The 15,198-nt window shown below is 41.4% G+C and overlaps 1 protein-coding gene across 1 annotated transcript in view; it reads left to right on the top strand.

Annotated features, from left to right (window-relative positions):
- Positions 1–15,198, top strand: part of kiaa1549la (KIAA1549-like a) — a gene marked incomplete at both ends in the record, with an annotated part of 140,183 nt that overhangs the window by 51,277 nt on the left and 73,708 nt on the right. The window contains 2 exons of the mRNA XM_083974362.1: positions 4,030–4,965; positions 7,635–7,750. Of these exons, the coding sequence (XP_083830488.1) occupies positions 4,030–4,965; positions 7,635–7,750 (1,052 nt within the window). The remainder of the gene's footprint in view (positions 1–4,029; positions 4,966–7,634; positions 7,751–15,198) is intronic.

Here is a 15,198-nt window from a genome sequence, read left to right on the forward strand (position 1 = left end):
TAGTATGAAGGTAAATTATCTCCAGAAATAAGACAGATCTGGCTCTAGCACCCTTATCCCTCCAACAACCTTACTGTACACAGAAAGTTGTCGATATCTGGACAAAAACATTACTAAATATGAAACAAAACATAAAAAAGACTTGCAAGCACTGAGGATACACTCTACTGTATATCAGGTATCTAAGATACACAGGTAGATGTAACAAAGAAGGGGTAGATGCATCTACTGAGAAAAAGAAAACCCTTCTTTAAACTTTGATTTCTCAACATGTTGAAACAAGGACTAATCTCAGTTTTAGCCAAAAGCCAAAAACACAAGAGAAAAAGTGCAAAGAACTGACAAAATGTTGTGATTATCAGCTTTAAACATAGATATACAGTATGTAAATGTTAGCATAATCAGTGTTCAACATTATAATGATTACAGAGGACCTGTGTGAAGAGGAGTTTCCTACTCCGTCCTATAATGTTTGTTTATCATTTTCATTCATAATATTACACTATATTAGGTCTAACTGGCTTGACACGGCAATACAAGACTAATCTAAGACTTCTTTTAGCTCAAGCTCAAGAACAGTTTAAAGTAAATATTCAAGACGCCACTTATAACAAGTCAGTCAGATGTTTTCAACCAACTCGCTGCGTTAGAATTAATTAGTTGGACAGATGAAGCTAAATAAAACCGACTAGCAACAGAGTCATTTCCTCCCGCTGCCGTCATCCCCTCTATTACAAAGCCGTCATTACTGTCAGCCTCATCATCATCGTCTTTATCATCATCCTCATCCTCACTGGGACCATGGATGTGTAATAGGAACAGGAAACAAACTTGAATATTCATGATCGATGAGCCTAATTGCAGTTGGAGGTTTCCTGTTCAGTTTTATGAGCGTCTCTTTTCCATCGGTGGTGGACCAGCAGGTCTCTATCCAGCTTTCTTTACTGTAATACATCTTTATACCACTTCCACGTGACCTCACTTCCTGTCAGCGCCATCCTTACAGTAACAGTGACATCATGAGTTTGGTTTAGTTTAGTTTATTAAAGGTATAGTTCAACATTTTGGCAAATTGGCCCATTGCCATAATCCCTATAGTCTTAGCAGTAGGTTCGTTACCTTTAATTGTCGGTGCAAGCTGTTTTTAGAGCGGCGGAGCAGAGCCGTGAGCTGCTCAGAGCTACGCTACAGAGGCTAATGGGATTTCTTGGTTTTCCTCATCAAACTCATCAAATACACAATACAACAACTCCAAAACGCTCTGGTGGACAAGTTGTGACCTGCACATTCACCACGCTATGAGATAATAACAGAACGTCACGAGACAGAGTCGTTTTAGAGGTAAATACAGAGACTGCTTGATGAAAAACTGCCCCCGATGGGAACACGCATCAGCGGTTTTGCATGAATTTACCTCAAAAACAACTCTGTGTGGTAACGTTCTGTTATCTCATAGCGTGGTGACTGTGCAGGTCACAACTTGTCCACCAGAGCGTTTTGGAGTTGTTGGATTGTGTATTTGATGAGTTTGATGAGGGAAACCAAGAAATCCCATGAGCCTCCGTAGCGTAGCTCTGAGCAGCTCGCGGCTCTGCTCCACCGTTCTAAAAATAGCTTGCACCGACAATTAAAGGTAACGAACCTACTGCTATGACTATAGGGATTATGGCAATGGGCCAATTTGCCAAAATGTTGAACTATCCCTTTAACTTGTTACAAGGAAAAGTGGAGGTTCTCTGCCTTCCACGTGTGTGTCATTTACTGTATCTCTTGGCTGAAAACCAACTTTCCAAGATCGATCCAAGAAGATTAAATTGGAACTACTTTATATATGATAATATAATATAATATAATATAGCGGCCCTATAGCAGCGTTACAGTTACAACACGTTCATGTGATGATGTGAGAGGATCCTGAGAGGGAGTTTGGATGCGACTCAGTCTGAGAGGATTGATTTTACTTCTCTCTCTTCCGACTCTTTTTAAAATTTCTTTTACACCTTATTTTGTCAAGAGATGATTTACATGGATTAAATGAAGGTCTGGCATTTAAAGGATTCCCTGACTTTACACATCGGGCCAATTTAAATTGGATCTGGTTCCACTTTAAATTGGAACTGCTGAGCGCGCTTCACTTTATGTAGGTTATTATCAAACTGACAGTAACACACTCACACCGTCCTCGTGTTCGCTCGCTCTCTGAGCAACAAATGCCAGAAAAAAGGCGAGAAATGTGTCAGGTGTTCTCTCATTTTTCAGACCTTCCCATCTTGTCTGTGGCTCTCAGTCCTATACCCATACGTTCCCATAATATATAAAGTTTAATATTTAAAAAAGGTTAAAGCAGATATCAGTGGAATGTTTTTGTTAATATAAGTCCTAAATAGTCCTATTTTCCGTCAGCAATCACTTACATGAAGTATTTCAGCCTAAACACGAGTCTCTCCGTCACTCTGCTCTGCTGTAACCCGAGGAGAAAATTTTCCTTGTGGGATACAAGTGTTATCCAATGAGGAGAGAGAACGGCATGAAGGGCTGTGTGTGCAGCCAAGGGATGCGCGTGAATGTGGTGACGTAGCACGAGGACCAATTGATGCCTGACAAGGGCGGGGGCTGCTAACTCATGGTGCGTTCAAAGAAACTCGTACTTTGTGTTTTTCCTTCCTGTGAAGTCATACCAGTTCGATCTGGTACGAGTTCACGGGTCGGAAGTTACGAGTGGCCGTTATAGGGAACTTTCACAGACAACAGGATGGTAAAAACACGAGCTACGGGTTACCTGGAACGCTACCAAGTCGTAGTTGTGACTTGAAGCTGTAACTTACGGTTTCAAAAGCCTGCCTTGAACGCAGCATTAGCCGAAACGGCCGTGAAGCTGATATCTGCTTTAAACCACAGCTGTCAGCCAACTTAGCTCAAAAAGCATTCAGCGTTCATAATATTTTACTTTTTTCTTAGTTTTTTTTTTGAGTACTTTGATGTTTTCAATTATACAAAAACAGCACAACTCATTCCCACTAACTCTTAATTAAATACTTAATTACACAGTTTAAAAAAAGGGCTGAGGTAAAAGGATAACAACAGTAACTAAATAGACAAACTAATTGAAATAATGAAGACAAAAAAATAAATTAAAAAAATAAACAAATTAATAAAAAGAAGAAGAAAAAAACACAGCGACACATTGTCACCAATACATCTCAAACATTGTATCTGGGTGTTATTATTTGTTTACAATTGAACCAGTTCAAAGTTTGCACTGAGTCCACAGCTGTTAGGGGTAATGTTTCTATATCTCCAATGAAAAGTTGCCAGATGTTTAAAAAGATCTTTAAACGTAGGTCTCATGACATACGTGATCTTCTATAAGGGCAAACAGGTCATCATTTTGATATACACGTAGGCCTATATTTTACTGTTTTCACTTTACATGCATTTTTATGCCTGATAATGAAGGAAAATTGAATAAGATAAGATTGGGATACATAAAAATATAAATAATTGTAGGATCAATTGATTTTCTTTTTAAAGGGATGGTTCACCCAAAATTCAAATTTCACTCATTATCTACTCACCCTCATGTCGACCAAGGGCTGGGAGAAGTTTCAGAGTCCTCCGTGCCTTCTCTGAGTTACGGGGGGGTCCGCGCAGCACTGCATGTCCATATGACGGTTGCGAACGGGGCTCAATTTTCTTCGTCCAAAAAGACACACCAAAAAACATCCAAATACCTCCACACAGCTCGTCTGTAATGGCCCTCTTGTATTGAAGCCCTGACATGAGAAATTGTTCCGAAAAAAATTAAATAAGTATATGTTTTAAGCTTGTTTGTAGCGGAAGCTCCCAGCACTGCTCTTCCTGGTCCGTCCAAATCTCGCACAATTTGCACTGACACCGGCGCAAATCGCACGAGATTTGGACGGACCAGGAGAGTGAGTACATAATGAGTGAAATTTGAATTTTGGGTGAACTATCTCTTTAAAATAAAAACATCACCAGACTAATCTTTTCGTATCTTCCTCCCTGCAGACGAGTCGGTGAGCAGCCTGCCGGCCTGGGACCTTCCCACCGTCCCCGAGTCGCTGCTGTCGACCGTCGGCGACCACGACGTCACGCTTCCCGACAACGTCACCAGCCCGTTCTCCACGCACCAGTGGAACACCACCGCGCCCGTGCGCACCCGGAACAGCTCGCGTCACACGACGACGACCACGGCGAGCACCACGCTACGGACGTCGACTCTGTCTCCCACCACCACGACCACGACCACCACGTCGACTTTACCGTTCTCCACAACGGCGAGACGACAAACGGCGCCTAAACCCACGACCACCGCCGCCATCGACTCCCCTTCCACCGCCGGTTCCAACAGCAACTCGAGCCCCGACACTGTGACCAGCGACGGCCTTCAGCTGACGACAGTAAGCACGACAACGCCCTCGACGACCACGCCAACTGTGACCGCCGCCGCCGCTGATGATGATGCGACAACGCAGGCGGCGACCACCACTCTGAGTGCTGTGACGTCGCCTCCAAACAAGACCACGACTACGGCGGCGGAGCAGACGACGAGCTTCAGATTGACCACGGCAACGATGACCGAGCCCTCGACAACCGTCACCACGGCCACCGAACCCCCGACAACCACCACGACAACCACGACCACCACCACCACCACGACCACCGCTCCTCCTCCTCCCACGACTACGACTACGACCACGACGCCGGCGCCTACGACCACCACCACCACTACAACACCCGCCACCACCACCACCACCACTGCTTCTACCACCACGACCACGACCTCAACGACGAAGGCGCCCGTCACCACCGTGTTCGTCCCGGGACACATGACGACGCCGCCGCCTCTGACCACGACCACAGAGCCTCCGTCCAGCACCACGGCGGAGGACGTCCCGCTGCCGCTGCCGTGCAACGTGACCGAGAAGTACTGGGTCAGAACAGGTAGGAAACTGAAGTCCTGTTATTTATTATGGAGTAAATTAATTATAGTGACTTGGTTTTATCAAAACAAAACAACAGAACGAACCTGAGCCACCAAGGCACCGCTTTAACGGTGCTTATAGTAGTTGACGGGTCTTTTTTTTTTTAACCTTTATTTTACCAGGCAAATTGCTTGAGATACAAAAATCTCTTTTACGAGCATGGCCTGGCCAAGAAAGCAGCAACAAGATAATATACACACAAAGAAGTGAGGACGAATATGAGAGAGAGAGAGAGAGAGAGAGAGAGAGAGAGAGGGAGAGAGAAAGAGAAAGAGAAAGAAAAGATGAATGACGTCCAGAGTTCTACAGTCCGGCAGGGATATGGGGGGAAGAGAAGGAGGACGGGAGGGCTGTGTGGTACAAGGGGAGGCTGTACCAGGGGATCCTGAAGGAAGAGAGATTATGTTAAATCAGCCAGGGCAGAACAGAACAATGCACAACAATACACACTAAAAGAACGGTAATCCAGTGATCTTCCGAGTCTAGTGAATGAAACACATGAGCGCTGTATACAGTCACCAAACATTTATTCATGGTTTTGCACTCTTAAAGGAGACATGTTATGCCCCTTTTCCACAAATTAAAATAGTTCCCAGGTGTCTTAAAGACATATCTGTGACATGCTTCAGTCAAAATACTCCAAGGAACAAACATCACAGCTCTTTTCATCCGCTCAAAACAGCCCTGTTCAGAACGGCTGGTTTCTGTGTCCCTTTAAATGCAAATGAGCCACTGCTTGCCCCGCCCCTTTACTGGTACCAGTAGTCACAGGTAGGGGTGGTGTTATGCAAATTTGACAACTAATTACATCATTGAATGACAACTGAGGGAACAGCTTGTAAAACCTCATGGATTTCAACCTCGGGAACCTGAAAATTACAGATTTTTTTGTCAGTTCTCACATTTTGGGGGCCAGAAGGCAAGACAAAGAGCCTTGAAAAAGTTATGTTTCCATAATATGTCCCCTTTAACTCATAAGCGACCTCAGCCGAACTGTGCACACACTCACAATAAGCATCCCTAATAGAAATGATTAAAATTGGAGTAAATCTAGACAGCAGAAAGTAAGTAGATCAGTCTCCTTGAGTACTTTCCAATGTTAATATGGTTTTATATGATACAAGACATATGATGAGAATATTATGCAGATTCAGACAGGCAGGGTCGCATGTGACAAGGTTAAGTGGGTTTCATTAACCTCAGAAGTCAAATGTCAGAGCTGGCTATCCAGTACAAGTTGAAAATGTTGTTATTGTTGTTGTCTGGTTGTTGTTCAATACCAAAGCTTTATGGTATTTATTGTGGTATTTATAAAACAGAACTGCTTTCTCTTCTGTTGACGTGTAGAGCAGCCATCTTGGATTTTGAGGTGGTTAAACACTAAAAAGCTTAAAAATAACAAACAAATGAGAGACATTGACTACATCCTGATACGTTCACTGGTTTTATGTGTTTACTTTTATGAGGGTAAAAGCATAATAAACACAGTATTAATCAGAGCAACTGTCCCAAATCACATTACCAACAACATACTCAGCATAATGTTCAGGCTTTAGCCATGATTACAAATCACCATCATGATGATGATGATGATGATAATGATGAATACACATGAAATACCATTTCAGCTCCGGCTCACTCCATCTATTATGTGGCCAGGCTGTAATTACATGCACACAAATTAATTAAAACTTGCACAAAAACAAGGGCAGCTTTTTCCCTGAGAGTAAACACTCTGATTAATAAGACGCTGGAGAGTGCAGCCTTTGATTGTATTTACCAGAGAGGAGGACGTGGCTTCACCAGAGAGTGGACATCAGGGTTTTTAGACACGTAAAAAAAAAGAGGCCAAGCTCTTCTTGTGACAACAGAAACATCTCACCGAAGCTATAATGTCCTCGAGTGAGACACTGACACACTATATGTTGCTATGGAGCATTACAATAATACAACACTACTTACTACTGTTATTAATCCCAGAATTACCATAATTGTGAAGGTTTTTAATGTTATAGGTGTGATTGAAGTGGGTGTAAGGACATTTTCTATTTCTGCCAATTACTAAAAACCTTGTTGGGAGTCTATTCTTTTGATGTTCCAGTTTAAAATGAAAGTGGAATCACAATGTATTTTTTAGGAATAACACCAGCTGAGCTCACAACAGAAAAAGACAAATACTTATACAGGATATTTAGAATTGCAGCTCTGAAATATACTGTATAACGAGAAACTGGCTTAAACTCATTTTACCTTCTTTTAATAACTGGAAACTAACTGGAAATGATATTTTAGAAATGGAAAGAATAACATACAGAGTTTTCTGTAGACTTTTGAAGAGTTTAGAAGACTATATTATTATACATAAATACATATTTATGTTTATTTTGCTTTATTTCTCTATTTTACTTATTTTATTTATTTATTTTACCTATGTTATGATAATTTCCTTTTTCTGTTGTATTTCACTATAAAATACACACATTTTGTGCGATTGCTCTAATTTCTAACATGAAATATGTGTAACAGAATGTGAACCAATAATCTGTGCAGTCCTGCAATAAAGTGTATATATAATAAAGTGTGCATAAAGTCAGCTAAACTAAGATATTACCTCGTCTTCTTTCACAGTTTTGTCCATCGAGCTGCGCAGGAACCGTCTGGACCTGATCCTGAAGCAGAACCTGTCCAAAGGCCTGAGCCACGCCCTGCAGCGAGCGCTCAACGACTCCACCGCCAGCGCCCAGGTCAGTCGGTCTTATACTGTATATCATCCAAGTTCAGGCCCGGTTCAAGGCCGGCGGCTCATAAAACACAGCTCACTGGCTCGTAACCGCAGGACCGCCACTAGTAAACAGGTCGACGGCTAATATAGACCAGACTGTGACTAATCAACGGGGTAATAAAACAGGTCAGTGGGGGGCGGTGGATTTACGGCAGCAGGTAATAACTGCCCTACAGCTCAGTGTCAGGGGCAGTAAAACCCAGATAAGGTTAATTTTGCATCGCTGCACTATCCAGCTTTTCTAAAAAAAAAAAAAAAAAATCAGCATCTTAGAATCCGTAACCGCAAGTTGGAGCTGGAAAAACACGGCTCGGTGACGAGTAAACACAGATCTGTGGCCGGTAAATACAGGCCGGTTGACTCGTATACACAGATACTGTAACACCGCTCTGTGCATGCATGTCATTTACAGGTTAACATAGCAAGGTCATAAACACAGGTCAGTGGCTACTGTACGCAGCTCAGTGGCTCGTAAACACAGGTCAGTGCATAGTGAAGTGGCTGGAACACACAGATGAGAGGATTGTAGTAAATTAATTATTCAAAAACACCAGTAAACACAGGTTATTGGCCCTTATAATTAATTTAACTGTGTATTTATGCACAAAGTTGCCTCATTGGTTATAGATATGTTGTATAAAGCAACAAATACAGTGGTTAAATCGTTTTTTTTTTTTTTTTAATATAACAGCCCTTGAGCTGAATAATGCTTCTCCCTCTCTTCAGGTTTGACCGCTCATGTACCTTGAGTAAGAAAATATAAATCGAAGAATGAATAGATACAGTACATAATATGTTTTATTACCAAGACCACAGACAAAAGAGCAGATTTACAGTTACATAAGACAAGTTATATATGAGACGAGGTAAATATTGTAGATATATATAATTATAACTTTACTGAAGTGGCTTCTCAACCTCGACACGAGGCTAAATAAAGAAAACGACGCAGCTTTTGCTGTGAATGTCATCGTTTTTTAATTTTTTAATTTAGCAAACATGTATTTTACTGTATGCATGACCATAAATATGGTTATAGTTATAGGTTATAGTTCCTTATATTATATACATTTTAACAGGTTATAATTTTTACTTAAACATATCTAACCTGCAAAAATGTGTTTTATTACTTATTTCATACATTTTATACTGTTTATATGTATATGGTTTTGGATGCTCCATAGAAGCTATAAATGAACACTTAATGTATACTCTCATATCTACTCCCAACAGCATTAAACACATATTTATAATGACATACCAAGATTTACAGTCACATAAGACAAGTTATATATGAGACACGGTAAAATATTGTAGATTTATAACTTCACTGCAGTGGTTTTTCGACCTTTTCCAAGTCGTGACCCACTTGAAAATGTCAAAGAAATGTCCGACCCTGTCACGACACGAGGCTAAATAAAGAAAAGCTTTTGCTGTGAATGTCATCTTTAAAAAAAAATATATTTAGCAAACATGTCTTTTATGCATGACCTTAAAAATGAGACGAAAAGCAATTAAAGGAGGTTTTAAACATTTCAAATATGAGTAATAATAACACTTGAATAGTTTCTTTTGTGGAGTTTGCACCACAATTGTTGGGTTGGGAACCAAAACCAATGACTGTGATTCAGTTTAAAGGGATAGTTCAACATTTTGGCAAATTGGCCCATTGTCATAATCCCTATAGTCATAGCAGTAGGTTCGTTACCTTTATTTGTCGGTGCAAGCTAATTTTAGAACGGCGGAGCAGAGCCGCGAGCTGCTCAGAGCTACGCTACGGAGGCTAATGGGATTTCTTGGTTCCTCTCATCAAACTCATCAAATACACAATCCAACAACTCCAAAACGCTCTGGTGGACAAGTTGTGACCTGCACATTCACCACGCTATGAGATAATAACAGAACGTTACCAGACAGAGTTGTTTTAGAGGGAAATTCATGCAAAACCACTGATGCGAATTGCCTTCAGGGGCAGTTTTTCAGCAAGCAGTCTCTGCATTTGCCTCTAAAACAACTCTGTCTCATAACGTTGTGTTATTATCTCATAGCGTGGTGAATGTGCAGGTCACAACTTGTCCACCAGAGCGTTTTGGAGTTGTTGGATTGTGTATTTGATGAGTTTGATGAGGGGAACCAAGAAATCCCATTAGCCTCCGTAGCGTAGCTCTGAGCAGCTCGCGGCTCTGCTCCGCCGTTCTAAAAATAGCTTGCACCGACAATTAAAGGTAACAAACCTGTAAAACTATAGGGATTATGGCGATGGGCCAGTTTGCCAAAATGTTGAACTATCCCTTCAATTCAAACTTCACCAGGTTTTTACGCTTCAGGAGTAAATTAGATGTCAAAGAGCTTTTTCCATCTGATGCTAATGAGACAAAACTTGAACCAGTGTTTGCTCTTCACGTTTTAGGTGGTTTCATCATGTTACGATATATTTATTATTCAACGCTGCTCATCATCATCATCATCGTCATCTCCTGCTCCTCATTTACCTCACAAGGACTCGTGTGAGTGGTGCTCGAGACAAACGCAGCGCCGACTAATGCACGCACGTAGAAATGACCTGTTGAACGATAATAAGGCGGCGTTTTGCTCTCACGCACTCACACATGATAATGACAGAAAGATGTCGAATAAATAACTCCTTTTCTCCTCCAGTCGAGTGGATCTTTCTGTCTCATTGATCTTTTCTGCTCATCTTTGTTTTGATTCGTCCAACCTCCCTTATGTTTTTATTTTCCTCTCCTCCTCCTCTCCCAACTGACTGAGTCTATTTCTGTTTCTTCATCTCCTGTGAATCTTCCTCTCCTCGATCTCGATCTCTTTGGCCTTTTGCTTCATATTTCTCAGTGTTTACATTTCTGGAACCGCTCCCCTCCCCTCTCCCCTCTCCCCTCTCCCCTCTCCTCTTCTCCCCTCTCCCCTCTCTTCTCTCCTCATATCTCCCTCCACCACCTCGATCTCGCTGCTCCTTCGCTTTAAGTCGATTGATTTTCTGCCAACCTGTCTGTCTTCCCTGTCTGTCTCCTTCTCTCCCTCCTTCTCTCCTTCTCTCTCTGTCTGTCCACCTGCCTCCCCCATCTCTCTGTCTGTCTTCTGTCTTCATCTGCCTTCCTTTTTTCTATTTTTATCCAGTTGTTTGTGAGCCTCCTGCGCTGGGAGTGACTCAGTGTCTCTAAGCTCCAGTCCACTTTCATCTACCCCACACACACACACACACACACACACACACACACACACACACACACACACACACACACACACACACACACACACACACACACACACACACACACACACACACACACACACACACACACACACACACAGTCCTCCTCACTTCTCATCCTCTTCCTCATCAGATAACGTAGACACTATTATTTGGCAATCTGGATCAGTCCGCTTAGAGACAAGCAGCAGCAGCAGCAGCAGCGACAACAACAAGGTTCGAAATTGGCCGCAGGTTTTTAAAGCCGTGATACGTAGGCAGCGTTTTTTATTTTGTTTTTTTTGTTTTTGTTCTGCAGACATTGTTGATGTTGAGACAGGCGCCGTCAGTCAGACAGCATGAAATTAGCAAACGCTGCAGTATCGAATGAGTGATGCTGCACCACCGACTGTACAGAACAACGTGGTGGAAAACATAATTGCTTGCAAATTATTTATCTTTTTTTACAGCTTTCAAGTGTTGTCAGTGGGAGAGAGGTGACAGCTGAGGGCGAGGGGTGAGGAGGGGTGAGGGGAGGTGAGGTCGGGTCAGGTCGGCTTCGTTCAGCACAATAACACAATAACAACGACAACAACACAGGCAGCAGCTTCTCCAGGTCGCAGCTATTGTGACCTCACAGTTTAGCATTTAAACTGGTTCATAATGAATAAACATGCTGTAAACACAACACAGGGATATTTATTATATAATCAGTGTTGTGGCCCCACTCATTACATTACATCTTGATAATCGCTGTATGTTTGTTATATTATCCATTCACATGTACACACTTCTATTATATACAGTATTATACATTTTAAAGGAATATAGTAGTTCACCAAAAAATGTTCATTTATAGCTTCTATGGAGCATCCAAAACCATATAAACAGTATAAAATGTATGAAGTAAGTAATTAAACACATTTTTTTTGTATGTTAGATGTCTTTCAGTAAATACTATAACCTGTTAAAGGAATAGTTCACCAAAAAATTAAATCCTTATATGAGAGTCAATAGCGCACGACACAAACAGGTCCATAAAACTACACAAAAACCTTGTAATATTCCTCCACATTGCTCGTCTGCTGCAATCCAAGTGTCCTGAAGGGATATAGTCCAGAGTTTACAGTCCAGTATTGCACTCTGACGTTCATGCGCCCCGGGCAAATTCAATACAGGACTGTTTAGGCTGTAAAAATGTCCTAAATGACCTTGTTTCGAGTAAACTCTGGACTATATCCCTTCAGGACAGGAATATTAAATGGTTTTTGTGTAGTTTTATGGACGTTTTTGTGTCGGGCGCTATTGACTCTCATGTAAGGATTTCACTGGACTACGAACCGGCCTCCCGGGTCTCCACTTTGAGGAATAAAAAACTACTCCAGAGTATTCATCAGCATGAGGGTGAGTCAATAATGACTGAATTTCATTTTTTGGTGAAATATTCCTTTAACAGGTTATAGTTATATATAGTTTACTTAAAGACATCTAACCAACAAAAAATGTGTTTAATTATACATTTTATACTGTTTATATATGGTTTTGGATGCTCCGTAGAAGCTTTAAATGAACACTTACATCTACTCCCATCAGCATTAAACATTTATTTATAATGACATAATAAAGTCAAAGCGTCATTGAACGGTCTGACATTAGAAAACATCATGTTTGACAGTTAGAGGACGGTTGTTGCATCACAGGACAAAAAAAAAGAAAGAAAAAATCAATCACTTCATTTTGTAAAAGGAGAGCAGAGAGTCTATTGGTGGAGGAGGATGTGACATATAAAATCTCTTACAGTCAGCACATAAAACATGCAGCACAAAAAAGAAAAAAAAACATCTGAAGGATATTGTTAAAATTTAATTCCTCGCTCTCTTTCCATTTGAGTTAAGACTTAACATGAAAGATCTGAAAGCTCGCTTTTTTATTTTCTAATGAAATGCAAAACCCAAAGGTGGGTTGTTGTAATATAAAAAAAAAAAAAGTGTCGCGGAGTTTAATTAAAAACTGAAGGGCTGCGTGGAAAAAAGTCGGCCTGAGGCTTTGGCAACAGAAAGAGAGAGAGAGGCTTAAACAGAGATGGCAGGTAGGTACAGTCTGCAAAACAGAGGGAGTCGTGTTTAATTTTTATAGGTACAAAGACAAGAGGAGAAGAGAGGAGGAGGAGGTGGAGAGGTAATGAGATACAGTTTGACTCTGAGGGGGGAAGAGGAAAAGAGGAGAGGAGAGGAGGAAGGGAATGAAAAGAAGGAAATGAGGGCATGGAAGTGAATGGAGAGGAGAGGAAGAAAAGAGAGAAGGTAAAAAGAGGAGAGGAAAAGAAGAGATCAGAGGAAAAGGACAGAGGAGAGGAAACAAAGAGAAGAGATGAAAAGAAGAGATGAAAAGGGGTGAGCAGAGGAGGAGAGGAAACAGGAAACAAGGAGAGAAGTGAATGTTAGCAGGAAAAGAAAGAAGGAGAGGAGATGGATTTAAAGGAGGAACTAAGGGGTAGGAAACAGGGTGAAGAGTGGAAGAAGGTATCAAGAGGAAAAGAGGAAAGGAGAGGAACCAAGGAAAAGGAAATGAGGGCAGGAAAACAGTAGAGGAGAGGGTAGAAGAGAAGAAGGGAGAAGAGGAGGAAAGAAGGAATAGAAAAAGAAAATGGTGACAGGAAATGATGAGAGGAAAGAGGTTAGAAGAGGAGAAGATGAGAGGGTAGATGAGGAGAAGGAGAGAGGGGAGAGGAGGAGGAGAGAGGAGAAGGTAGAAGAGGTAGATGAGAAGAAGAGAAAGGAGAAGAGGAGAGAGTAGAAGATGAGGAGAAGACAAGAAAGGAGATGAGAAGAACAGAGAGGAGGAGAAGAGATGAGAAGAGAGGAGCAGGTAGAAGAGGATACGATACGATACGATAAACTTTATTGTCCCGTTGAGGGAAATTTGTCTTGGGCAAATGGACACTGTAGCTGCGCCATAAATGCCTTGATGGCGATGGAGAAGATGAGGAGAGGAGAAGAGGAGAAGAGAAAGGAGAGGAGAACAGATGAGAGAGAAGAGGAGGAGAAGAAGAGAGAGTAGAAGAAGAGAAAGGAGAGGAGAAGATGAGGAGAAGAAGCGAGAGGAATAGAGGAGGAGAAAGGAGAGGAGAAGAAGCGAGAGGGGAAGAGGAGGAGAGTAGAAGAGGAGGACAAGAAGAGAGATAGGAGATGAGAAGAAGAGGAGAAGAAGCGAGAGGAGGAGAAGAAGCGAGAGGAGGAGTAGAGCTCCATAGTGAGCGCAGGAGCAGTTGGAGGAGGAGGAGGAGGAGGAGGAGGAGGTGGGCGGTCGACAGAAACAGACCTTGACTCACCGCTGATTGTTGTCTGAATGTGTTTTTCCAGGACACCGTTAGTCAGATTTATGACTGTTGAAGCTCGAGCTGAAACATAGAATATGATGCCCCCGAGGCAGATTTAGCTTTAATGAATAAAAAAAAACAAAAAAAAAACAAGGATTATAAATATTCATCTGATGCTTTTATATTCTAAACACACAACTGCAGAACAACATGTGTGTTTATACCTGTAGACTGTGTTTGCTGCTCTTTCAGATTAAACCTGAACATCCTGTTGATACCGGAGCTACACTGTGTTTTCTTTTTGTTTTGTTTTAGTTACATGTGCATGAAAAAAAAAAAAAAAGGTTAGCCAACCAATAAATTAAATCAAAAGAGCCGTGAAGCACTAGATTATTGTATTGTTTGTTTGTGTGTCTGTTTTATTTTTTGTTGTTTCTGTTTGGGACCTAATCTCTTGTTTTATCTATTTCATCTTGTTCTTTCTCTTCAATGCTGTAGTCTATGTGCCTTAGTGTCTCTCTCCCATGTTTTTAGTCCATGTGTTGTGTGTGTCTTCCTAGTTTTAAATCCATGTGTACTGTCTACCATCAAATAGGACCACAATGGAAATAAGCCTTTGGGCTTTATCCACCACTTTCCGGAGAATGACGCTGGGGGTCGCCATGACACTCGATCCATTCCATCGTTACTGTATTGTTGATAACATAGACTGGTTGATAGACATTGGCCGTGATGACTTTATTTATAATCATCACGTAATTTTAATGAGAACAATACAGACGAGGTTTTAGCTTTATGTCACATTTATATGTCACATATAAAACGAATTGTTGAACAAACATTTTAGATTAGCTGGGCTAACCATTAGCTGTTAGCCGTTAGC

This window comes from Trachurus trachurus (genome assembly GCF_905171665.1).
Source record: "Trachurus trachurus genome assembly, chromosome: 6".
Lineage (NCBI taxonomy): Eukaryota > Metazoa > Chordata > Actinopteri > Carangiformes > Carangidae > Trachurus > Trachurus trachurus.